General features: G+C 41.5%; 1 protein-coding gene across 15 annotated transcripts in view; it reads right to left on the bottom strand.

The window, feature by feature from the left end:
* Positions 1-24,053, bottom strand: part of EPB41L2 (erythrocyte membrane protein band 4.1 like 2) — a 148,807-nt gene that overhangs the window by 73,855 nt on the left and 50,899 nt on the right. For all 15 annotated transcript variants that reach the window (XR_008891348.1, XM_056566539.1, XM_056566538.1 and 12 more), the window contains exon 5: positions 1,957-2,032. Coding sequence is in view for 14 of the 15 variants with exons in the window: in XM_056566539.1 (XP_056422514.1) it covers positions 1,957-2,032 (76 nt within the window). In the remaining variant the exon portion in view is untranslated. The remainder of the gene's footprint in view (positions 1-1,956; positions 2,033-24,053) is intronic.

Genomic DNA, 24,053 nt, shown 5'->3' on the forward strand with positions numbered 1-24,053 from the left:
TTCATCAATTTTTCTCTCCTGTCCACGCTCATGGGTTGCAAACTTCTTGATAATGTTGCGCACTGTGGACAAAGGCAAATCTAGATCTCTGGAGATGGACTTGTAACCTTGAGATTTTTGATATTTTTCCACAATTTTGGTTTTCAAGTCCTCAGACAGTTCTCACCTCCTCTTTCTGTTGTCTATGCTTAGTGTGGCACACACAGACACACAATGCAAAGACTAAGTGAACTTCTCTCCTTTGTATCTGCATTCAGGTGTGATTTTTATATTGCCCACACCTGTTACTTGCCAAAGGTGAGTTTAACCCCTTTCCGACCCATGACATACATGTACGTCATGGGATGGGTGGACATGACTGGGGCCCACGGGTCGGGTCTGCGTCATAGCCCGGGAGATGTCTGTTGCTTTTAGCAGCTGACATCTGCCTGTAATGACTGACTTTGACGATTGTGCCGAGGTCCAACATTTAACTGGTTAAATACTGTGATCTATACAGATCACGGCATTTAAACACTAAATGCTGCTATTCCCTGGTGTCTAGTAATCGCGGGGGGGGGGGGGGGGGGGGGGCTATGGGTTGCTTGGGAAGTCAGAGGTCTTACCTGCTCCTCAGCATCTTCCCTGGCTCTGTGATTGCTTAATGCTCACTTAGACAGCCCTTAGCAATCGAGCACAGATTTCATAGATCAATGTAATGCAATAGCATTATATTGATCTATATTAGCCATCTGATGATAGGGGGGGGGGTGAAAATGTGAATAAAAAAAGTAAATAGAGGTTTTTAAATATATTTAAAAAAAAAATCCCTCCCCTAATAAAAATTCTAATCACCCCACTTTCCCATTTTTTAAATAAAACACTGTACAAATAAAACGCCAAAAAATTCCGAACACCAAAATTGCTGATTTTTTGTTACATTACATCCCCCCAAAAAATGTAATAAAGTGATCAAAAAAGTGGTACCGTTAAAAACTACAGCTCATGGCACAAAACAAACCCTAAAACAGCTCTGTAGGTGGGTACATAAAAAAGTTATAGAGGTGAGAACATGGTAATGAACAAAGTTTTTTTTTATATTTCAAGGTTTAAATTTTTTTTTTATAAAACGAAATAAAAATGATTAAAGTTTGGTATCATTAGAATCATACTGACCCATAAAATAAATCTGGAATATCAGATTGACCTTATTTTGAACTCTGAAAAAATTATTGCCCTACAAATGTGTGCAATTCCATATTTTTTTCAATTTTGCCCTGCATATAATTTTTTCTGGCTTTGTAATACATTGTATTATATAAAAAAAATAATAATAATAATAAAAAAAAAAAAAAAAAAAAGAAAGTGAATCATTGGAACGTCCAACTAGTCACTGAAAAAATAAGCCCTAACACAAATTTGTCAGTCAAAAAACTAAAAAGTTATGGGTCTTAGAATGTAAGGAGGAAAAAAACATGAGCCAGAAATCAAATGCTGCTGGGTCATGAAGAGGTTAAAGCAGCATCACATGCTTGAAAATCTTATTTTTCCACAATTTTGAAAAGGTGCCAATAATTTTGTCCAGCCCATTTTTGGAGTTTGGTGTGACATTATGTCCAATTTGCTTTTTTTCCTCAATTTTTTTTGCACACAAAGGGAATAAACATGTGTATAGCAAAAGATGTGTTACTGCAATCCTTTTCTAGGAGAAATACTTCATTTCTTGAAACATTTCAGGGGTGTCAACATGATGACTAAAGCAGGAACCATAATTCTTTGCATATGAAAAAGCTAAGTGTAGATTATAACAGAAATGTTGTGTGCTTTAGTTTTCAGTTGAAACACAAACTAAAAAAATGGACTACAAAAAATGTACAGGATGTGAACATACAGCTCTTAAATGCTGCACATAGAATAACCTACAACCCCATTGTCTCAAATAAACAGTAATGAATTGCTGACTAAGGTCATGGTTACCTTGTTATGTCTTCAGTCAACTGAGATGGATCTGGTGGGTAAAACTTGACGTTAAACACAAACTGCGATGGCAAACCTAAAACAACAAGAGAAAGATGTAAAGGTCATCTTTTATAAGCATTTGTGCTGTTCAGTGCTATGTAAATCAGAACAAAGACTAGACCGTGATGTATCCTATAATACATAGGTATATCAGTCTATGTAATAACCAATTACCGTATATACTCGAGTATAAGCCGACCCGAGTATAAGCCGAGACCCCTAATTTCAACCCAAAATCCCAGGAAAAGTTATTGACTCGAGTATAAGCCTAGGGTGGGAAATACCTCATCCCCCCCTGTCATCATCCAGACCCGTCATTAACATCCTCATCATCCCCTTGTCATCATCCCACACATCCCCCCTTCATCATCCCCTTGTCATCATCCCACACATCCCCTTATCATCCCACACATCCCCCCTTCATCATCCCCTTGTCATCATCCCACACATCCCCCCTTCATCATCCCCTTGTCATCATCCCACACATCCCCTTATCATCCCACACATCCCCCCTTCATCATCCCCTTGTCATCATCCCACACATCCCCCCTTCATCATCCCCTTGTCATCATCCCACACATCCCCCCTTCATCATCCCCTTGTCATCATCCCACACATCCCCTTATCATCCCACACATCCCCCCTTCATCATCCCCTTGTAATCATCCCACACCCCCCCCCCCCTTCATCATCCCCACACACCCCCCCCCCCCTTCATCATCCTCTTCTCATCATTCGCCCTCAGTGGTCTTCAACCTGCGGACCTCCAGAGGTTTCAAAACTACAACTCCCAGCAAGCCCGGGCAGCCATCGGCTGTCCGGGCTTGCTGGGAGTTGTAGTTTTGAAACCTCCGGAGGTCCGCAGGTTGAAGACCACTGCGGCCTTCAACATGCGGACCTCCAGAGGTTTCAAAACTACAACTCCCAGCAAGCCCGGGCAGCCATCGGCTGTCCGGGCTTGCTGGGAGTTGTAGTTTTGAAACCTCCGGAGGTCCGCAGGTTGAAGACCACTGCGGCCTTCAACATCATCCAGCCCCCTCTCACCCCCTTTAGTTCTGAGTACTCACCTCCGCTCGGCGCTGGTCCGGTCCTGCAGGGCTGTCCGGTAAGGAGGTGGTCCGGTGAGGAGGTGGTCCGGGCTGCTATCTTCACCGGGGGCGCCTCTTCTCCGCGCTTCCGGCCCGGAATAGAGCCGTTGCCTAGACAACGACGTATCTGCGTCGTTGTCAAGGCAACGTGACTATTCTGAGGCCGGGCCCGAAGCGCTTAGAAGAGGCCTCCCCGGTGAAGATAGCAGCCCGGACCACCTCCTCACCGGACCACCTCCTTACCGGACAGCCCTGCAGGACCGGACCAGCGCCGAGCGGAGGTGAGTACTCAGAACTAAAGGGGGTGAGAGGGGGCTGGATGATGTTGAAGGCCGCAGTGGTCTTCAACCTGCGGACCTCCGGAGGTTTCAAAACTACAACTCCCAGCAAGCCCGGACAGCCGATGGCTGCCCGGGCTTGCTGGGAGTTGTAGTTTTGAAACCTCTGGAGGTCCGCAGGTTGAAGACCACTGCGGGTGGGGGAGTTCACTCGAGTATAAGCCGAGGGGGGTGTTTTCAGCACGAAAAATCGTGCTGAAAAACTCGGCCTATACTCGAGTATATACGGTAGGTTAGTCAATTAGGTGTAGACCTTCTACTGACAAAATAAATTATTTATATAGCGTAAACATTTTTTTTTTTTTGCAGGGCTGTACACTCATATTGGTCCCAGTCCCCATTGGGGCTCACAAAAAGTGTGTTTTCCCCAGAAAAACAGTGGCCCTATCCTTTTTCCACTAAGCAATGAAAGTCTAATGGCTAATGCAGAAAAAAGCATTAGCACATTTATACATGTGAAAAAATGCAAGAATTTGTTTTATTTATTTTTCATGCTAACAGGTTCCATTAAAAAAAGTAGTGACCATTCTTGTTTATTTATTGCTATTATCCAACAGCAACTAAAGTCTTTCCTGTTATGTGTAATCTGTCCAATCTATGACCAGCCTAAGGTGATTTTCCACAATAATGCAGAAGTGTCACAACACTTTGCTTTGACTGTAAAAGGAACTTGAGACTAAAAATCTGTATACTACTAACTATAAAGTGGAATGAAGAAGAAGCTTAACAAGTCCACACTACTTTTCATGTAAAGGTTGATGGTGTAACACTTACCGAGTATAAGAAAATATGAATAAAATCACAATCCAATAAACACACAAAAGGCTAGATTCTACAAAAGAGCTACAAGGTCTATCTTCCAATCTTCTGTTCTAAAAGATCAGTTAGATGGGAGGAAGGGAATCATTTGAATACCCTCTTTGTCCCAAATTCAAGAGAAAGTTAGGCAATTCAAGAAGGTAGGAAAGGACTTTAATTCTGTAGTATTTATAGATAGTAAGGTCATTTGTCATTTCTGAAATTGTGAGTTATGTAATGATTAAAATGTCAAGAATTTGTCCAGACAGCAAATATCATTAGCAGCATTGTTAGGTGGCAGAAATGCCAGGGCTACGTGGTTAACAAGCAATATGATTCATAGCCGATGCATCATGTAAAAGAATGGTCTACCCATAGTAAGGACAATCCATTACTGTTGTGCCTCTCTTTCAGCATTCCTCTCATAGCCAAGGAGAAAATTATAATACAAACAGATAATAGTAGCAAAAGTTGCTAGCTTATGCATTGAATAAAAAAAATCCTAAAACTGGAAGGTACATTTCTATTCACTTCATTATATCATATAAAATGTAGATTGAATAAAATAGAGAAAAGCAACAAGTTGGAAATGTGAACATAGCCTCAAAAGGTGGAAGAAAAATCAGAGATAGGCAATGATTTGTTAGTATAGGTTAGTTCCAGCCAAATAAGGAAAGCCTATTTGAAGTATAAAATGCAGTGAAGGAATTAAATAGGCACTATCACTTGAATAAACGTTGCACAGATCAATGTTACAAGTACAGCACCCGGGTATCTCAGTGCTCAAGCTGCATGATGCATGTGACGTCTACCACTCCATCCAGCGGGGAGAGCCTGAGCCCCATTCTGGAGCCTCATTTCCTCGCTGAAGAAATAAATCTGTGCAGAAGATGACTTGCGGAGTGGATTTAAAATCTGCTGGGAGTCAATTTATTTTGAGAATAAACTGTGAATTTGGACTGTGAAGTTGTACAATAAAATGTTTTTATTAAATTTTTTTAGGTTACCATATTTGCAACTGCAGATTTCTTATTAAATGACTTTTCTTTAAAAGGTACCTCTCATCAAAAAAACTTTTGATTTATTATAGATTAATGTATGCAGAATAACTTTACAATTGCATGTTATTAAAAAATATGCTTCTTTCTATTTAATTTTCCACTTTGAAGAAATGACCACTAGGGGTCTCCCTACCAGTCCTGGCAGCAAGCATTTCAGACTCATGCTGGAGTCCTAAACACTACGAGCTGCCAGTCTTCTTTGTTCACAAAGGAGAACACTCAGAGCTGCCAGCTTGCTTTGTTCACAGCCTGTTTGGCTGTGAACAAAGCAGGCTGGCAGCTCTGAGTGTTTAGGACTCCAGCATGAGTCAGAAATGCTTGCTGACAGGACTGATCGGGAAAAATACAATAGAAAGAAGCATATTTTTCATTAACATGCTATTGGAAAGTTATTCAACATTCATTAATCTAAAATATATCAAAAGTTTATTTGATGAGAGGTACCCTGTAAGTGAACGTACCATTACTTTGGCTTGAAGTATTGCTGTTAATCAAGCAGCCAAGTAAAAAAAAAAAAAAAAACTTTTCATCTCTGCATCTCCTCAGACATGGGCAGCTATTATCAGTATTCTTTGCCTGCTTAGAAGACATTGTAGTAATTCTCACCTCAATATTCTCCTAAATAAACTCAGAGACCATAAGCACACAGTCATAGAGGCGGAATTGTGTGTATAGCCACCTTTTCCATGGAGAACTTGTGTGTAGAACAGGCCATGCAATTTCATCACATAGGAAGTTCTTGTAAGCAGAGATGGAGACCCATTGGAGAGCCCTGTCATGTCATTCTTGGGGGTTGTTACCATGAGATCACATGACTCAACTAAAGGAAAGGGTTCTAGGAATTTTCAGACAGAAATGAATAAAGTAATACTAGCTAAATTATATAAATTAGGTAAATCGCTACATAATGAATTACCAGAGCACCAATTAATGGAAAACTTTTTAATTACTCTAAATTACTCTTAAATAAAATGCAGAATCCACTGCTGAAAATGCTTGTGGATAGATGTGAAATTGAGGTGCTAATTTAAAGACCATTACATGCGAGTTTGACATTTTCAAAGCAGATTTTGTTGCACAGATCACAATTCTGTATACAAAACCGTATTGAAAACAGTATGCCAAAAGAGGCATCCGGTTGTGTCCGTTTTGCATCCTGTACGGTTTTGGTCAGTTTTTTTCCTGTACCCAAAACCGTAGCCTACCAAAGTTTTTGGTCTGGATGAAAAACTGAATTTAAACAAATATGATTTTGTTTTTAACATGGGAGTCAATGGGAACTGTACAGAACCTTATGCGCGTACGGTTCCATCTGGTTTTCACCATACAGTTTTGGACTTCGCACAGTATTTTTTATTGGAATTTAAATCAAAAAGTAAAACGTTATTCATGATGGAGTGAAAAGTTAAAAAACGCATCCTTTTTTTCTTAAAAAACGGATGCAACCGCACATCATTTTTCAAACAGTATACGGTTTTCAACCATATACGGATTAAAATTTGTACTCACGTTTTGGTACAGTTTAGTCAGGTTTTGAGGAATCAGTTTTTTTAAAAATTATATGGGAACTGTATTGCAAAAACGTGGTGTGAACCCAGCCTAAGCTACATGTCTTGTTCTGGTCTTTGTTGGATTTCTACTGTTTAATAGCAGCATGAGTTTTTGATACAGAATTTGATGTAGAACCATATTGAAAACAATGTCAAAATGCACAAGTGTATCCGGCACCAATTTTGACTCGTACCCTAGATTTCTCATCACATTGTCTGATTTCATGTGACCCTCTTCGCATGGTGCTCGAGATTTGTAATAAGCTCTTAAAACAAGCACTGCTCTAGAAAACTGGAGATCAGTTAAGCCCCACGCTAGTTTGTGTAATAGGGCCCTTATGTAGATGACTGCTAAGCTATAGTCTGTCCGATCATAGCCAGCAAATTCTCTACAAATGGTACTAATTTATATTATGGGTATATTTCCTCAAAGAAAGAAAAACAAACAATAGAAAATGGGATGGCTCATCATTAATTCCAACTGCTTTGATCGAGCTGGCCAAAAATACACCAATACGATAGGTAAAACAGAGAACTGAAAATATGCCAAAAATACTGGTGCTCTTGATTACACTGGATATATGGACAAAAATTACGCACAGTGGGGGACATTTATCATTGTTGCTTTGGTAAAAGACTTCTGTAGGCATTTTTTTCTTACTTTGGTTTTGCTTATGTGTGACATTGTGGGGGGAGTGTTTTTTTTTAAATGTGTTGTTTTTTTATTTTTTATTTACTTTACAGGCTTAGTAGTGGAAGCCATCTTATAAACTGAGTTAGCTTAGCGCTAACCCCCAATTATTAGTTACTGGGCCAGTAACAATGGTCCTCGCCCACCCGGGTAACGTCAGGCTGTTGCTGCTTGGTTGGTATCTGGCTGAAAATAAAAATATGGGGAACCACGCACAATATTTTCATAAATAATAATAAATATAAAAAAATAAAAAATAACTAATAGGGTTCCCCCTATTTTTAATTCTCAGCCAGATACAAAAAAAAAAAAAAAAAAAAAAAAAAAACAGAAACAGCCTGACGTTGCCAGTAGAGATGAGCGAACTTACAGTAAATTCGATTTGTCACGAACTTCTCGGCTCGGCAGTTGATGGCTTTTCCTGCGTAAATTAGTTCAGCCTTCAGGTGCTCCGGTGGGCTGGAAAAGGTGGATACATTCCTAGGAAAGAGTCTCCTAGGACTGTACCCACCTTTTAAAGCCCACGGGAGCACCTGAAAGCTGAACTAATTTATGCAGGAAAAGTCATCAACTGCCGAGCCGAGAAGTTCGTGACAAATCGAATTTACTGTAAGTTCGCTCATCTCTAGTTGCCAGTGTGGTACCATTGTAACTGGCCCTCCCCAGCCTAAATAACCCAAGCCAGTTACAGCCTAGACCCAGGAGCACCATTTTTGATGCTCCGGGCCTGTTGGCACTGGCTCTTCCCGACACCCCTGTGGCTGTGGGTACAGAGGTAATAATTGGGGGTTAGTGCTACCTGTTTTTGGGGCTAACGCTAAGCCCCGACTTAGTAATGGACTCCGCCAATAAGACTGCTTCCACTACTAAGCCTGTAAAGTAAACAAAAAAAGACCACAACATTTAATAAAACTTTTATTCCAAAAAAACACTCCCCCACAAGCCCTCGTTAACCATTTTATTAACATTAACATAAAAAAAAACGCTGGTCATCGACTTAGTCCACCAAATCTGAAGTAGTCCACAGGAGTCGTCCCGGAAGATTGGAAATTAGCAGATATCGTGCCCACAAGAAAGGTAGTAAGGAGGAAACAAGCAACTATAAGCCAGTAAGTCTTACATCAATAGTCGTGAAATTAATGGAGACCCAACAAAAGGATAGGCTTATGGAACATCTAAAATCCCATGGATTGAAAGATGAAAAACAACATGGGTTTACTTCAGGGAGATCATGTCAAACAAATCTTATTGATTTTTTTGACTGAATGACTAAAATAATAGATGGCAGAGGGGCAGTAGACATCACATATCTAGATTTTAGTAAGGCTTTTGACACTTTCCCACATAGAAGACTTATCAATAAACTACAGTAATTGAGCTTGGACTCCCATATTGTTGAGTGGATTAGACAGTGGCTGAGTGACAGACAACAGAGGGTTGTAGTCAATGGAGACTATTCAGAGCAAGGTCTTGTTACCAGTGGGGTACCTCAGTGATCTGTACTGGGACCAATATTGTTTAATATCTTCATTGGTGATATTGCAAAAGGTCTCGATGGTAAGGTATGTCTTTTTGCTGATGACACAAAGATATGTAACAGAGTTGATGTTCCTGAAGGGATACGCCAAATGAAAAAGGATTTAGGAAAACTAGAAGACTGGTCATAACTCTGGCAACTGAAATTTAATGTGGATAATTGCAAGATAATGCACCTGGAGCATAAAAACCCAAGGGCAGAATATAGAATATTTGACACAGTCCTGACCTCACTATCTGAGGAAAGGGATTTAGGGGTTATTATTTCAGAAGACTTAAAAGGTAGGAAGACCATGTAATAGAGCAGCAGGAAATGCTAGAAGAATGCTTGGATGTATAGGAAGAGGTATAAGCAGTAGAGAGAGAGAAGTGCTCATGTGGCTGTACAGAACACTGGTGAGACCTCACTTTGAGAACTGTGCGAAGTACTGGAGGCCGTATCTCGAGAGGGATATAGATACTATAGAGAGAGTTCAGAGAAGAGCTACTAAACTAGTACATGGACTTCAGGATAAAACTTACCAGGAAAGGTTAAAGGGGTACTCCGGTGAAAACCTTTTTTCTTTTAAATCAACTGGTGGCAGAAAGTTAAACATATTTGTAAATTACTTCTATTAAACAATCTTAATCCTTCCTGTACTTATTAGCTGCTGAATACTACAGATGAAATTCTTTTCTTTTTGGAATGCTCTCTGATGACATCACGAGCACAGTTCTCTCTGCTGACATTATTATAATAATAATGCTTTATTTATTGTTGTCCTTCGTGGGATTTGAACCCATTTATTGTTGTCCTTAGTGGGATTTGAACCCAAGTCCCCAGCACTGCAAGGCAGCAGAGCTAACCACTGAGCCACCATGCTGCCCTTAGCATACATCTGCTATGCATGGTTGCTAAAATGGACAAAGATGTCAGCAGAGAGCACTGTGCTCGTGATGTCATCAGTGTTCCAAAAAAAAAGGAATTTCCTCTGTAGCATTCAGCAGCTAATAAGTACTGGAAGGATTAATATTTTTTAATAGAAGTAATTTGCAAATATGTTTAACTTTCTGCCACCAGTTGATTTAAAAGAAAAAGGTTTTCACCGGAGTACCCCTTTAAAAGGACCTTAAAGGGGTACTCCGGTGCTTAGACATCTTATCCCCTATCCAAAGTATAGGGGATAAGATGCCTGATCGCGGGAGTCCCGCCGCTGGGAACCCCCGTGATCTTGCACGTGGCACTCCATTTATAATCAGTCCCCGGAGCTCCGGGTCTGATTACCGGCGACCACAGGGCCGACTGCGTGTGACATCAGGCTCCGCCCCTCAATGCAAGCCTATGGGAGGGGGCGTGACAGCAATCATGCCCCCTCCCATAGGCTTGCATTGAGCGGCAGAGTGTGACGTCACACGGGGGCGGAGGCGTGACGTCACACGCCGTCGGCCCTGTGGTCGCTGGTAAAGGGAATCAACACGGTAAAGGAGGAAAGTATAATTACAGGAACAAAAACTACCACAAGGGGACAGTTTTAAATTAGAGGAGCAAAGATTTAAAAGTAATATCAGGAAGTACTACTTTAATGAGAGAGTAGTGGATGCATGGAATAGCATTCCTGCGGAAGTGGTCACTGCAAATACAGTGAAGGAGATTAACCCCTTAAGGACTCAGGGTTTTTCAGTTTTTGCATTTTTATTTTTTTCCTTCATCACCTTCTAAAAAGCATTACTTTAAATTTTGCACCTAAAATTCCAGATGATAACTTATTTTTTGCGCCACCAATTCTACTTTGCAGTGACATTGGTCATTTTACCACAATGTCCATGGCGAAACTGAACAAAAATTCATTGTGCGACAAAATTTAAGAAAAAATACCATTTTGTAACTTTTGGGGGCTTCCGTTTCTACGCAGTGCATTTTTCGGGAAAAATGACACCTAATCTTTATTTTGTAGGTCCATACCATTTCAATGATACCCTACTTATATTGGTTTGATTTTGTATTACTTCTAAAAAAAAATAATAACTACATGCAGGAAAATGTATACGTTTAAAATGGTCATCTTCTGACCCTTATAACTTTTTTTACTTTTCTGCATACAAGCCAGTATGAAGGCTCATATTTTGCGCCGTGATCTGATGTTTTTATCAGTACCATTTATATATTGATTGGACTTTTTATTTGCTTTTTATTGAGGATATAAAAAGTGACCAAAAATATGCTATTTTGGACTTCGGAATTTCTTTTGTGCGTACGCCATTGACCGTGCGGTTTAATTAATGATATATTTTTATAGCTCGGACATTTCTGCACGCGGCAATACCACATATGTTTATTTATTCATAGTTTTTTTTAATGGGAAAAAGGGGGGGTGATTCTTTTATTAGGGAAGGTTTTTTTTTTTTGCAGTGTTATAGCCCCCTTTGTGGCTATTACACTGCACACACTGATCTGCTACACAGATCATTGCCTTGCATTGACACAACAAAGATCAGTGTCATCAGCGGTTGATTGCTCAAGCCTGAATAGCGGCACAACGATCGGTGCCACACGCTATTAGCCCAGGGTCCCGGCTTTCATTAGCTGCCAGGAACCAACCTGGTATGATGCGGGGTCACCGGGACCGGGCGCAGGGCGTATAGGTATGCCCTGCGTCCTTAAGAGGTTAACCCCTTAAAGGGGTACTCTGCTCCTAGACATCTTATCCCCTATCCAAAGGATAGGGGATAAGATGTCAGATCGCTGTGGTCCCGCTGCTGTGGAGCCCCGGGGATCGCCACTGCGGCACCCCGCTATCATTACAGCACAGAGCAAGTTCGCTCTGTGCATAATGATGGACGATACAGGGGACGGAGCAGCGTGACGTCATAGCTCCGCACCTCGCGACATCACGGCCCGTCCCCTTAATGTAAGTCTACGGCAGGGGGCATGACGACCGCCACGCCCCCTCCCTTAGACTTGTATTGAAAGGGGCGGGCCGTGAAGTCACGAGGGACGGAGCTATGACGTAACGATGCTCCGGCCCCTGAATTGCCCGTCATTACGTGCAGAGCGAACTCGCTCTGTGCTGTAATGATAGCGGGGTGCCGCAGTGAGGATCCCGGGCTCCCCAGCAGCGGGACCACGGCGATCTGACATCTTATGCCCTATCCTTTGGACCCGACGGTAATGGCGGACACCCGCGATCCCGCGGATGTCCGCCATTAACCCCTCCGATGCCGTGCTCAATACAGATCACGGCATCTGCAGCATCGCGGTCACTTAATTGGATGATCGGATCGCCCGCAGTGCTGCCGCGTCGATCCGATCATCCAGAACGGCAGACGGAGGTCCCCTCACCTGCCTCCACTTGCCTTCCCGCAGACCAGAGCAGAAGATCACCGATAACCCTGATCAGTGCTATGTCCTATACATAGCACTGAACGGGATTAGCAATCGAGTGATTGCTATAAATAGTCCCCTATTAAAGTGTAAAAATAAAAGTAAAAAAAATGTGAAAAACCCCCTCCCCAATAAAAACGTAAATTGCCCCATTTTCTCTATTTCACCCCCAAAAAGTGTTAAAAAATATTTTATATACATATTTGGTATCGACGCGTGCGTAAATATCTGAACTATCAAAATAAAATGTTAATGATACCGTACGGTGAACGGTGTGAACGTAAAAAAAAAAAAAAAGTACAAAATAGCTGCTTTTTTTATATAACATTTTATTCCAAAAAAAATTATAAAAAATGTATTAAAAGTTTTATATAAGCAAATATGTAGAGATGAGCGAACTTACAGTAAATTTGATTCGTCACAAACTTCTCGGCTCGGCAGTTATGACTTATCCTGCATAAATTAATTCAGCTTTCAGGTGCTCCCGTGGGCTGGAAAAGGTGGATACAGTCCTAGGAGACTCTTTCCTACGACTGTATCCACCTTTTCCAGCCCACCGGAGCACCTGAAAGCTGAACCAATTTATGCAGGATAAGTCATCAACTGCAGAGCCGAGAAGTTCGTGACGAATCGAATTTACTGTAAGTTCGCTCATCTCTACAAATATGGCATTAAAAAAAGTACAGATCACGGCGCAAAAAATTAGCCCTCATACCGCCGCATATACATGCAATTGTTATGGAAGACCAGGATGCTTCAATCGTGGCCTCCAGCTTTTCTGCATTGTTTGGTTTCAGGTCTCATCTTTCTCTTGGCAATGCCCCATAGGTTCTCTATGGGGTTCAGGTCAGACGAGTTTGCTGGCCAATCATAGTAATCCCACGGTCACTGAACCAGGTTTTGGTGCTTTTGGCAGTGTGGGCAGGTGCCAAGTCCTGCTGGACAACGAAGTCAGCATCCCCATAAACCTCGTCTGCGGAAGGAAGCATGAGGTGCTCCAAAATCTCCTGGTAGACAGATGTGTTGACCCTGAACCTAATGAAGCAAAGTGGACCAACACCAGCAGATGTGGATTGCCAAAACAACACAGACTGTGGAATCTTCACACTGGACTTCAGGCATCTTGCAGTGTGTGCCTCTCCATTCTTCCTCCATACTCTGGGTCCTTGGTTTCCAAATGAGATGCAAAACCTGCTCAGAAAAGAGGACTTTGGACCACTGAGCAACAGACCAGGTCTGTTTTTCTTTAGCCCAGGTAAGACTCTTCTGACGCAGTTTGGTGTTCAGGAGCGCCTTTGCAGGGGTTATGGCTTAATTAGCTGATTAGAGTGGGACACAGACTGGAATATTGCACCTTTTAACACTATTCTAATTTTCTGAGATTGTGGATTTGGGGTTTTCATGAGCTGTAAACTGTAATCCTCACAATTATGACAAATCACTGCTTGAACTATCTTGCTTTTCATGTAATGAGTCTCTCTCATATTAGTTTCATCTTTTAAGTTGCATTACTGAAATAAATGAACTTTTGAACGATATTCAAATTTTTCAAGTATCACCCGTATGTTTGTGTCCTTGCGAGAGAGTGCGCCCTCAGTATATCTTTTTGAATTTAGTACAGCAGCACTCAGTAAGAAATTGAGAAAAAAAAATTATATATAAATATATATATATATATATATATATATATATATATATATATATATATATATATGAATTTTCAGTCTCTTTCAATTAACTATGTTATTAAGTGACTGATAAAAACAAGACATGGATTTCTTGCGTCACAATAGGTTGTTCATTAATTTGTCCTGTATTTTTTTTCATAAATATATACTGTTCTGTTTTCGTTTTCTATGTCAGAAGAATATATGCCAGAGAATTTTCATATAGCAATTTTATGTAATAAAGCGTAAAAATTAATCCGGCATCATAAATACCGTATTTATCGGTGTATAACACGCACTTTTTAGGCTAAAATTTTTAGCCTAAAGTCTATGTGCGCGTTATACGCCGATAAGCCGCTGCAGTTCAATGATTTAAAGCGGGAGCTTTAAATCAATGAACTGCAGCGGCTTTGCAGGTCCAGAGACAGCCAGCGCTGCCGGGTTCTCTGCCCCTGCCTATCCTGGGGTCTAGAGCCCTGCTACCGGCCCTTCTCTCCCCCTTGCTATCGGCGCCGCTGCCCGTTCTCTCCCCCTGACTATCGGTGCCGGCGCCCCACTGCCGGCGCCGATAGCCAGGGGGAGAGAAGCGGCGCCGGCAATGGGGCAGCGGCGCCGATAGACAGGGGGAGAGAAGGGGCAGCGGCACCCATTGCTGGCGCCGCTGCCCCGTTGCCTCCCCCCATCCCCGGTTGCATAATTACCTGTTGCCGGGGACGGGTCCGCGCTGCTTCAGGCCTCCAGTGTGCGTCCCCTGCGTCGTTGCTATGTGCTGCACGGCGCATGACGTCAGTGAGCCACGCCGTGCAGTGCATAGCAACGACGCCCCATTGCCGGCGCCGCTTCTCTCCCCCTTGCTATCGGCGCCGGCACCGATAGTCAGGGGGAGAGAACGGGCAGCGACGGCCTCTCTCCCCCTGCCTTTCCCGGGGGTGTATTGGGGTATACACGCGCACACACACACACACACACACACACATACACACACACACATACACACACACACACACACACAAACCCTCATTTTACCATGGATATTTGGGTAAAAAACTTTTTTTTACCCAAATATCCTTGGTAAAATGAGGGTGCATGTTATAGGCCGGTGCGTGGTATACCCCGATAAATACGGTATGTTTAAACATCCATTTAGCATATGCTAAAAAATAAATAAAAGACTGACTGCAGTGCTAATATATAAACTAGACTAAAATAAGACAAACGAACTATCAATATATGTCAAAAATGAAATCTTGTATTAAAACTATTGTTATATATGAATTAATACAAAGTACTGTGAAAAAATTTGATAAATATATATAGAAAGAGGATAATGTTATTAATAAATATTGTACATTAAAATTTACAAAAGTGTATTTGAGATAGCAAATCATAGTATCATCAATGGACACACATACTGTATATTTATGGTAGTATCAAATGGATTTAAATGACATTCTTAAATTGTATCTGATCCAGAGAGGGTCACTTGTAGATTTTCATCTGTGAGTGACTCTGCTTTATTCATATGAGATTTTACATACTTAAATCAGAGGAATTATTTTAAATTCTATACAATATGAAAAAAAGGAAACCAAGCCAATTTCTTAAATGATGCAATCATAGCCCAGGCATGGAGAAAAATCACTGCGTACAAAAGTTAAAAAAAAGAAAAAAAAAGAAAAAAAAAAGAAAAGCAGGAAATTGCAATCACTCCCGCTCTATGCAAGAAATATACATTTACAACATGTGACCTCATACAAAAGTTTCATTAACCCCTTAAGGATTCAGCCAATTTTGGCCTTCAGGATTAAGGCGCTTTTTTAAAATCTGACCTGTCTCAATAACTTTGTCATGTTTTAACTTATCCAAGAACTCATCTTTACAGCACCCACATAGGCTAATGTTGTATTGTAAGCTTGGGCCAGGCTAATTGCACTTTATTTTAATATAGTTGGATTAAGTTATCTTCTAGTTTATTTAACTGGAAAACCTTATTAGTATTTGTATGTTTTTTTTATTTTTTATCATGAAACGAAAGGGGGTTTATGCACTTCGTGTTGTATTTAGGGTCACATGCATGGATATATTAATTGCTGTTTATGAACTATATAAGACACCCAGGACAAAGGATCGTACCAAAACATACTGAGACGTATATTGGGGTGGAGTCAGTCCTGCTCTGCAAATACATTGAATATTTAGTATTTGGTATGTATTGTTATGCCTATCTGCCTTTTGCACTTTTGGAGGTTTCCCAGGCTATGCACTTTAAGGGGATGTTCACACCGAGGAATTGGAGAGGAATTTCCACGAGAAATTCTGCTCGCTTATTCCTCTCCAATTCATTCAGCAGTGCCATACCCCAAGTTTCCTCTCCTCAGTTCACACTGAGTAAATTCCGCTAGCGGAATTCTGTCACAGAATTCCGTTCTGCATGAAGAATGAACATGCTCTTTCTTCATGCGGAATTCGGCTCGCAACGTTTTTGCAGTCTTCCGCGCGGAATTCGCACATTACTGTGTGTCCTATCCTCTTTCATTTCCGCAAGGAAATCAGAGCGGAATTCCGCGCGGGAAAAAAAACGGCGTTTTGAAGCGGATTTTGTAAGCGAACAGTGTGAACATACCCTAAGAGATTAGGCATTTCATGCACTTAAAGGGGTACTCCGCCCCTAGACATCTTATTCCCTATCCAAAGGATAGGGGATAAGATGTCAGATCGCCACGGTCCCGCTGCTGGGGATCTCCGGGGATCGCTGCTGCAGCACCCCGCTATCATTACTGCCCAGAGCGAGATCGCTCTGCAAGTAATGATGGGCAATACAGGGGCCAGAGCATCGTTAAGTCACGGCTCCGCCCCTCGTGACATCACGGCCCGCCCCCGTCAATACAAGTCTATGAGAAGGGGGCGTGGCGGTCATCACGCCCCCTGCCATAGACTTGCATTAAGGGGACGGGCCGTGATGTCATGAGGGGCGGAGCCATGACGTAGCGACGCTCCGGCCCCTGTATCGCCCGTCATTACGCACAAAGCGAACTCGCTCTGTGCAGTAATGATGGCGGGGTGCTGCAGCAGCGATCCCCGGGGTCCCCAGCAGCGGGACCGTGGCGATCTAACATCTTATCCCCTATCCTTTGGAGGGGGGGGTCAGGGAAGGGCAGCTCCCACTACTTATTTCCTTGCACTCTACTTCTGAGCTTGCAGGATCGCTATGATGTGTAAAGTTACCGCTTACCATGGTGTACACTTATGTTATGGGGTAGTAAGAGGTTAATGGGAATTTTGTCAGCTGTATGTACTGCTAAGAGCTGCAGACACCATTGAATAGCTGTGAGGGTATAAATGTAAACCGTACCATTCCTGGAGCTGATTGAGGTTCCTAAACTTATTGAAAGGCTTTTTTATTTCATGGTTAATTGTCAAGGAGGCAGGGCTAAGTTGAGTAAGGGTCACAGCCTGTTACACCTTCTTTATTATCCTCCCAACCTCTGCTTGATTGATATGTCTAATCAGTGATTCAAAATTGCAAAATGCTCTTCAATACAAATCCTTGATTCACATGACTTCTAATGAGAAAAACTGAGAGGATAAAAATGCCAAATATAAAACACATATACTACACTACTACAATATAAAAAAATAATAATAATAAAAATAAAAAATAAATGACAAAAACTACATTATGGAGGGAAACATTTTTTTTTTTCTTCTTTGTTTTTGGTTTATCAGGCCAAAAAAAGGTCAAACAAAAGTTGTGTATGTTTGTAGCTTTACAGCTATCCCCAGTGTCTTCAGCTCTTAGCAGCAAATACAGCTGACAGATTCCCTTTAAAGCTATGCAGCAGCCTCAGTTATAGCCAACAGCTGTGACAGTATCTATATATTTCAGAGGACAACTTGTGTATTCCAACAAAGTATTCAATACAACATAAATCTTCATGAAAATGTCAAGAGGAATAATACTCAAGGTTTATACTCTTACAGTGTGCTTTCGTGTGTACATGTGTTGGTTTAATTAAAGCAAACCTAACTGCGGCCCGACAGATCGGAGGTCTACTCCCATATTTCTTCCAGATGAGGGTATGTGAATCTGGCTGGGTTCCACAGTTGTGTCTGTGTGTGTTCAAAGGCAGGAATGAAAGATACATGGCAGTAAACAGCCAAACAATGTGTCATGAATTAAATAATTGGGTGTAGAGAATAGTCTCCACAGTGTTTGCATTTCATTTTTACCTCCCTTTTAAAACTGCACGTATAGCCATGAGCCAATCAAAAGAACACAATCTGCAATCATCTGGTTACTAAAATGAGCTTCCCAGGAAAACCACTTTTTAATGCTTCATCTCCTTTCTAAGCCACATGATCCCAAGAGAATTTTTCTGCACTGCAACATGAAACTCAGCTCTTGCATCATCTTGTGATGATAGAATTCAAGAATATGCAGAGTTCAACAGCATCTGCAAGGCTTTTTGTATTCGCCATGGATCAGTTCCAGATCTGGGAAGTGAAGAACACAGAGCATGGAAGCCACCCTTGTTTTTCGTTGTAAAGCCCCTCCTATATAGTTGTCTTATTGCTGTACAGTGTGCCAAGCTGATGTGTTGCAAATGAATCAAGAATTGTATGCCATACACGCCTGACTTTAGGAGGAGGTGCATACTATGAAAATGTTGTTTGTCAGCCACCCCCACCCAACATGTTTTGCCACACACAGCAGGCTCCGGGAAAGATATGCTGTTCCAAGGGTTATATGTCATCATAGAGGGTATGTATGCATTCAACCAATCGCTAACAAGGCTGTTTCCACAAAAAAAGAAAAACAACCAATGTTATGTGTACTGCCATCCTCTTTTGGCGACCACATGATTGGCCATATAATGTACATACCAACTATAATGTTATCATAAAAAGTGATATAACTCTTGGAATGGAGTCTTCTTTCCAGAGCCTGTTGCCTCTTGACAAAGCCACTGTCTGTGGCGAGACATGTTAAGGGGGCTGAGAATTAACATTATAATGGTGTGAGTCAACAATTACTGATTCCCGATTGTTGAGAGTGGGGACTTCAGATACCTTACTCCACGAGCTCCGCATCCCCGCGTTCAGCTTGCAAGCCACACCCTTTTTTATTTTCAGCCCCTCTTTTCTTTCAGCTTAATGCCAAAAACACCATTTTCACAGGTCCTGCATCACAGGTCCTTCATCCACAATCTCGTTATCACAGCTCACCCCTACCTTACTTCACAAGCTTCGCTGTACATCTCTGGGTAAATGAGCCAGTCCACCTGGCAAGCGACCACCTCCTTTAACAAGACACTCAGCTGGTAATGGCAGACATCAGCGATCACTTTGATGCCTGTCATTAAACTTTCCGATTCCATGAACAATATTGATTACGGCATGTTAAACCCTTAACGACGCAGGACGTAAATGTACGTCCTGGTGAGCTGGTACTTAACGCACCAGGACGTACATTTAAGTCCTATGCATAGCCTCGAGCATAGGAGTGATGCTTGCGTCATGCGTGGCAGGTCCCGGCTGCTGATAGCAGCCAGGGACCTGCCCGTAATGGCAGAAATCCGCGATTGCACGGATGTCTGCCATTAACCCCTCAGATGCCGTGATCAATACAGATCACGGCAGTTGCAGCATCGCAGTACTTTGAATGGATGATCGGATCGCCCACAGCTCTGACGCACCGATCCGATCATCCAGCATGGCAGCCGGAGGTCCCCTCACCTGCCTCTGCTGCCTTCCACGGGTCTTCTACTCTGGTCGGAGATCGAGCTGACCAGAGCAGAAGACGACTGATAATACTGATCAGTGCTATGTGCTATGCATAGCACTGAACAGTATTAGCAATCAAATGATTGCTATAAATAGTCCCCTAGGGGACTAAAGTGTCAAAAAAAAAAAAAAAGGAAAAAAAATTTGAAAAACCCCCTCCCCCAATAAAAACGTAAATTGTCCCATTTTCCCTATTTCACCACCAAAAAGTGTAAACAAAAATATTTTATATACATATTTTGTATCGCCGCATGTGTAAATATCCCAACTATTAATATAAAATGCTAATGATACCGTACGGTGAACGTAAAAAACCAAAACAAAAAAAAGGTCCAAAATAGCTGCTTTTTTATTACATTTTATTCCCAAAAAAAAAAAGTATTAACCCCTTAAGGACCAAGGACGTACCGGTACGTCCTTGGTCCTGCTCTTCTGATATAACGCGGGGTTACACAGTAACCCCGCGTCATATCATGGCGGGCCCGGCGTCATAGTGAAGCCGGGACCCGCCTCTAATAGCGCGCAGCGCCGATCGCGGCGCCGCGCGCTATTAACCCTTTAGCCGCGCGCTCAGAGCTGAGCCGCGCGGCTAAAAGTGAAAGTGAAAGTTCCCGACTAGCTCAGACGAGCTGTTCGGGATAGCCGCGGCTAATCGCGGCATCCCGAACAGCTGACAGGACAGCGGGAGGGCCCCTTCCTGCCTCCTCGCTGTCCGATCGCCGAATGACTGCTCAGTGCCTGAGATCCAGGCATGAGCAGTCATGCGGCAGAATCGTTGATCACTGGTTTCTTATGAGAAACCAGTGATCAGCATAGAAGATCAGTGTGTGCAGTGTTATAGGTCCCTATGGGACCTATAACACTGCAAAAAAAAAGTGAAAAAAAAAAAGTGAATAAAGATCATTTAACTCCTCCCCTATTAAAAGTTTGAATCACCCCCCTTTTCCAATTAAAAAAAAAAAAGTGTAAATAAAAATAAAAATAAACATATGTGGTATCACCGCGTGCGGAAATGTCCGAATTATAAAAATATATCATTAATTAAACCGCTCGGTCAATGGCGTGCGCGCAAAAAAATTCCAAAGTCCAAAATAGTGCATTTTTGGTCACTTTTTATATCATTTAAAAATGAATAAAAAGTGATCAATAAGTCCTATCAATGCAAAAATGGTACCGTTAAAAACTTCAGATCACGGCGCAAAAAATGAGCCCTCATACCACCCCATACACGGAAAAATAAAAAAGTTATAGGGGTCAGAAGATGACAATTTTAAACGTATTAATTTTCTTGCATGTAGTTATGATTTTTTCCAGAAGTCCGACAAAATCAAACCTATATAAGTAGGGTATCATTTTAATCGTATGGACCTACAGAATACATATCAGGTGTCATTTTTACCGAAAAATGTACTACGTAGAAACGGAAGCCCCCAAAAGTTACAAAACAGCGTTTTTTTTTCAATTTTGTCGCACAATGATTTTTTTTCCCGCTTCACCATAGATTTTTGGGCAAAATGACTGACGTCATTACAAAGTAGAATTGGTGGCGCAAAAAATAAGCAATCATATGGATTGTTAGGTGCAAAATTTGAAAGAGTTATGATTTTTTAAAGGCAAGGAGCAAAAAACGAAAATGCAAAAACGGAAAAACCTCCGGTCCTTAAGGGGTTAAAAGATTTATATAAGCAAATATGGTATCAATAATAAGTACAGATCACGGCGCAAAAAATGAGCCCTCATACCGCTGCTTATACGGAAAAATGAAAAAGTTATAGGTTTTCAAACTAGGGGGATTTTAAACGTACTAATTTGGTTAAACAGTTTGCGCTTTTTTTTTTTTTAAGCGCAACAGTAAGAGAAAAGTATGTTATCATGGGTATCATTTTAATCGTATTGACCCAAAGAAAAAAGAACACGTCATTTTTACTGTAAATTGTATGGCGTGAAAACGAAACCTTCCAAAATTTGCAAAATTGCGGTTTTCTTTTTAATTAAATAGTATTTTTTTGGTTGCGCCATACATTTTATGGTAAAGTGAGTGATGGCATTACAACGGACAACTGGTGGCGAAAAAAACAAGCCCTCATACTAGTCTGTGGATGAAAATATAAAAGTTATGATTTTTTTGAAGGCGAGGAGGAAAAAACAAAACTTAAAAATAAAATTGTCCTTAAGGCCCAAATGGGCTGCGTCCTTAAGGGGTTAAGGACTCAGCATTTTTCAATTTTAGCATTTTCTAAAAATCATAATCCTTTAAATTTTCCACCTAAAAATCCATATTTTTTGCAGTGACAGTCATTTTACCCAAAAATCCACAGTGAAACGGAAAAAAAAATCATTATGCGACAAAACTGAAGAAAAATGCCATTTTGTAACTTTTGGGGGCTTCCGTTTCTACGCAGTGCATTTTTTGGTAACCATGACACATTATTCTGTAGGTTTGATTTTGTCGTACTTCTGGAAAAAATCATAACTACATGCAGGAAAATGTATTCGTTTAAAATTGTCATCTTCTGACCCCTATAGGTTGTTTATTTTTCCGCATATGGGGATGTATGAGGGCTCATTTCTTGCACCGTAATTTGAAGTTTTTATCAGTGCCATTTTTGTTTAAATACGCTATGTTGGACTTTTGACTTTTTTTTTACGTGTACACCATTGACCGTGCGGTTTAATTAACAATATATTTTTATAGTATGGACATTTATTTAGGCACGCAGCGACACCACATGTTCATATTTATTTTTATTTACATAGTTTTTTTTTTAATGGGAAAAGGGGGATGATTATGACAAATTAGGGAAGGGGTTAAATCACATTTACTAACTTTTTTTCCCCCTTTTTTTTTGCAATGTTATAGCTCGCATAGGAGGCTATAACAATGCACACACTGATCTCTTACACTATTCAATGCCATGCAAAAGCATGGCGTTGATCAGAGTTATCGGCGCTTTACTGCTCCTGCCTGGATCTCAGGCACGGAGTAGTCATTCGGCGATCGGACACGCAGGAGGCAGGGAGGGACCCTCCTGGTGTCCTGCAAGCTGTTCGGTCAACTTTGATCGCAGCGCCTGAAGGGTTAATATCGGGCATCACCGCGATTGGTGATGTGCGGTATTAGCCACGGGTCCCAGCAGTTGATGGCCGCAGGGACTGACTCGATCTGATGCCGGGTCACCGCACGACAAGCAAATCCCCATAGCAAACCTATCCTACTCTGGACAGTTCCTGAAATTGACAAAGCTGTCAGCAGAGAGCACTGTGGTCAGACAGAAAAAAAATTTGAAAAGAAAAGAACTTCATCTGTAGTATACAGCAGCTGATTATTACTGGAAGAATTAAGATTTTTTTAATAGAAGTAATTTACAAATCTGTTTAACTTCCAGGCACCATTTGATTTGGAAAAACAAAATAATAGTTTTCCACCGGAGTACCCCTTTAACTCCTTAAGGACACATGACGTACTGGAACGTCATGTGTCCGCTTCCGATCTATAACGCGGGGCCATGAAAGTGAAAGTATGCCGGTTAGCTCAGTGGGCTGCTCGGGATAGCCGAGGCGAAATCGCGGCATTGCGAACAGCTTACAGGACAGCAGGAGGGCCCCTACCTGCCTCCTCGCTGTCCGATCCCCGAATGACTTCTCAGTGCCTGTGATCCAGGCATGAGCAGTCAAGCGGCAGAATCATTGATCACTGGTTTCCTATGAGAAACCAGTGATCAATGATAAAGATCAGTGTGTGCAGTGTTATAGTTCCCTATGGGAGCTATAACACTGCAAAAAAAAAGTGGGAAAAAAAAAAGTGAATAAAGATCATTTAACCCCTTCCCTATTAAAAGTTTGAATCACCCCCCTTTTCCCATAAAAAAAAAAAAAAAAAAAAACACAGTGTAAATAAAAATAAACATAATGGCCCTCATTTACTATTCTAAACCCAACTTCTTTTGTCGGGTTTTTTTGTCGCATCTTTGTCTGCGCCATGTCGCAGACATCGTGCGCCAGTCTGCGACACGATGCGACATTTTTTCCCGACGGACCCGATGTGGATTCTCCCAAACCCGAAAAAGGGGCGTAACCCGACATTTCTGAGCTTTCCCAGGTATTTATAAAGGTTTCCAACCCGAATTTGTTGAATTGTTGTGGATTTTTCCCCGACAGCTCAGAGGAGTTGGAAACCAAAA

The sequence above is a fragment of the Hyla sarda genome, chromosome 3, assembly GCF_029499605.1.
Source record: "Hyla sarda isolate aHylSar1 chromosome 3, aHylSar1.hap1, whole genome shotgun sequence".
Classification (NCBI taxonomy): Eukaryota; Metazoa; Chordata; class Amphibia; order Anura; family Hylidae; genus Hyla; species Hyla sarda.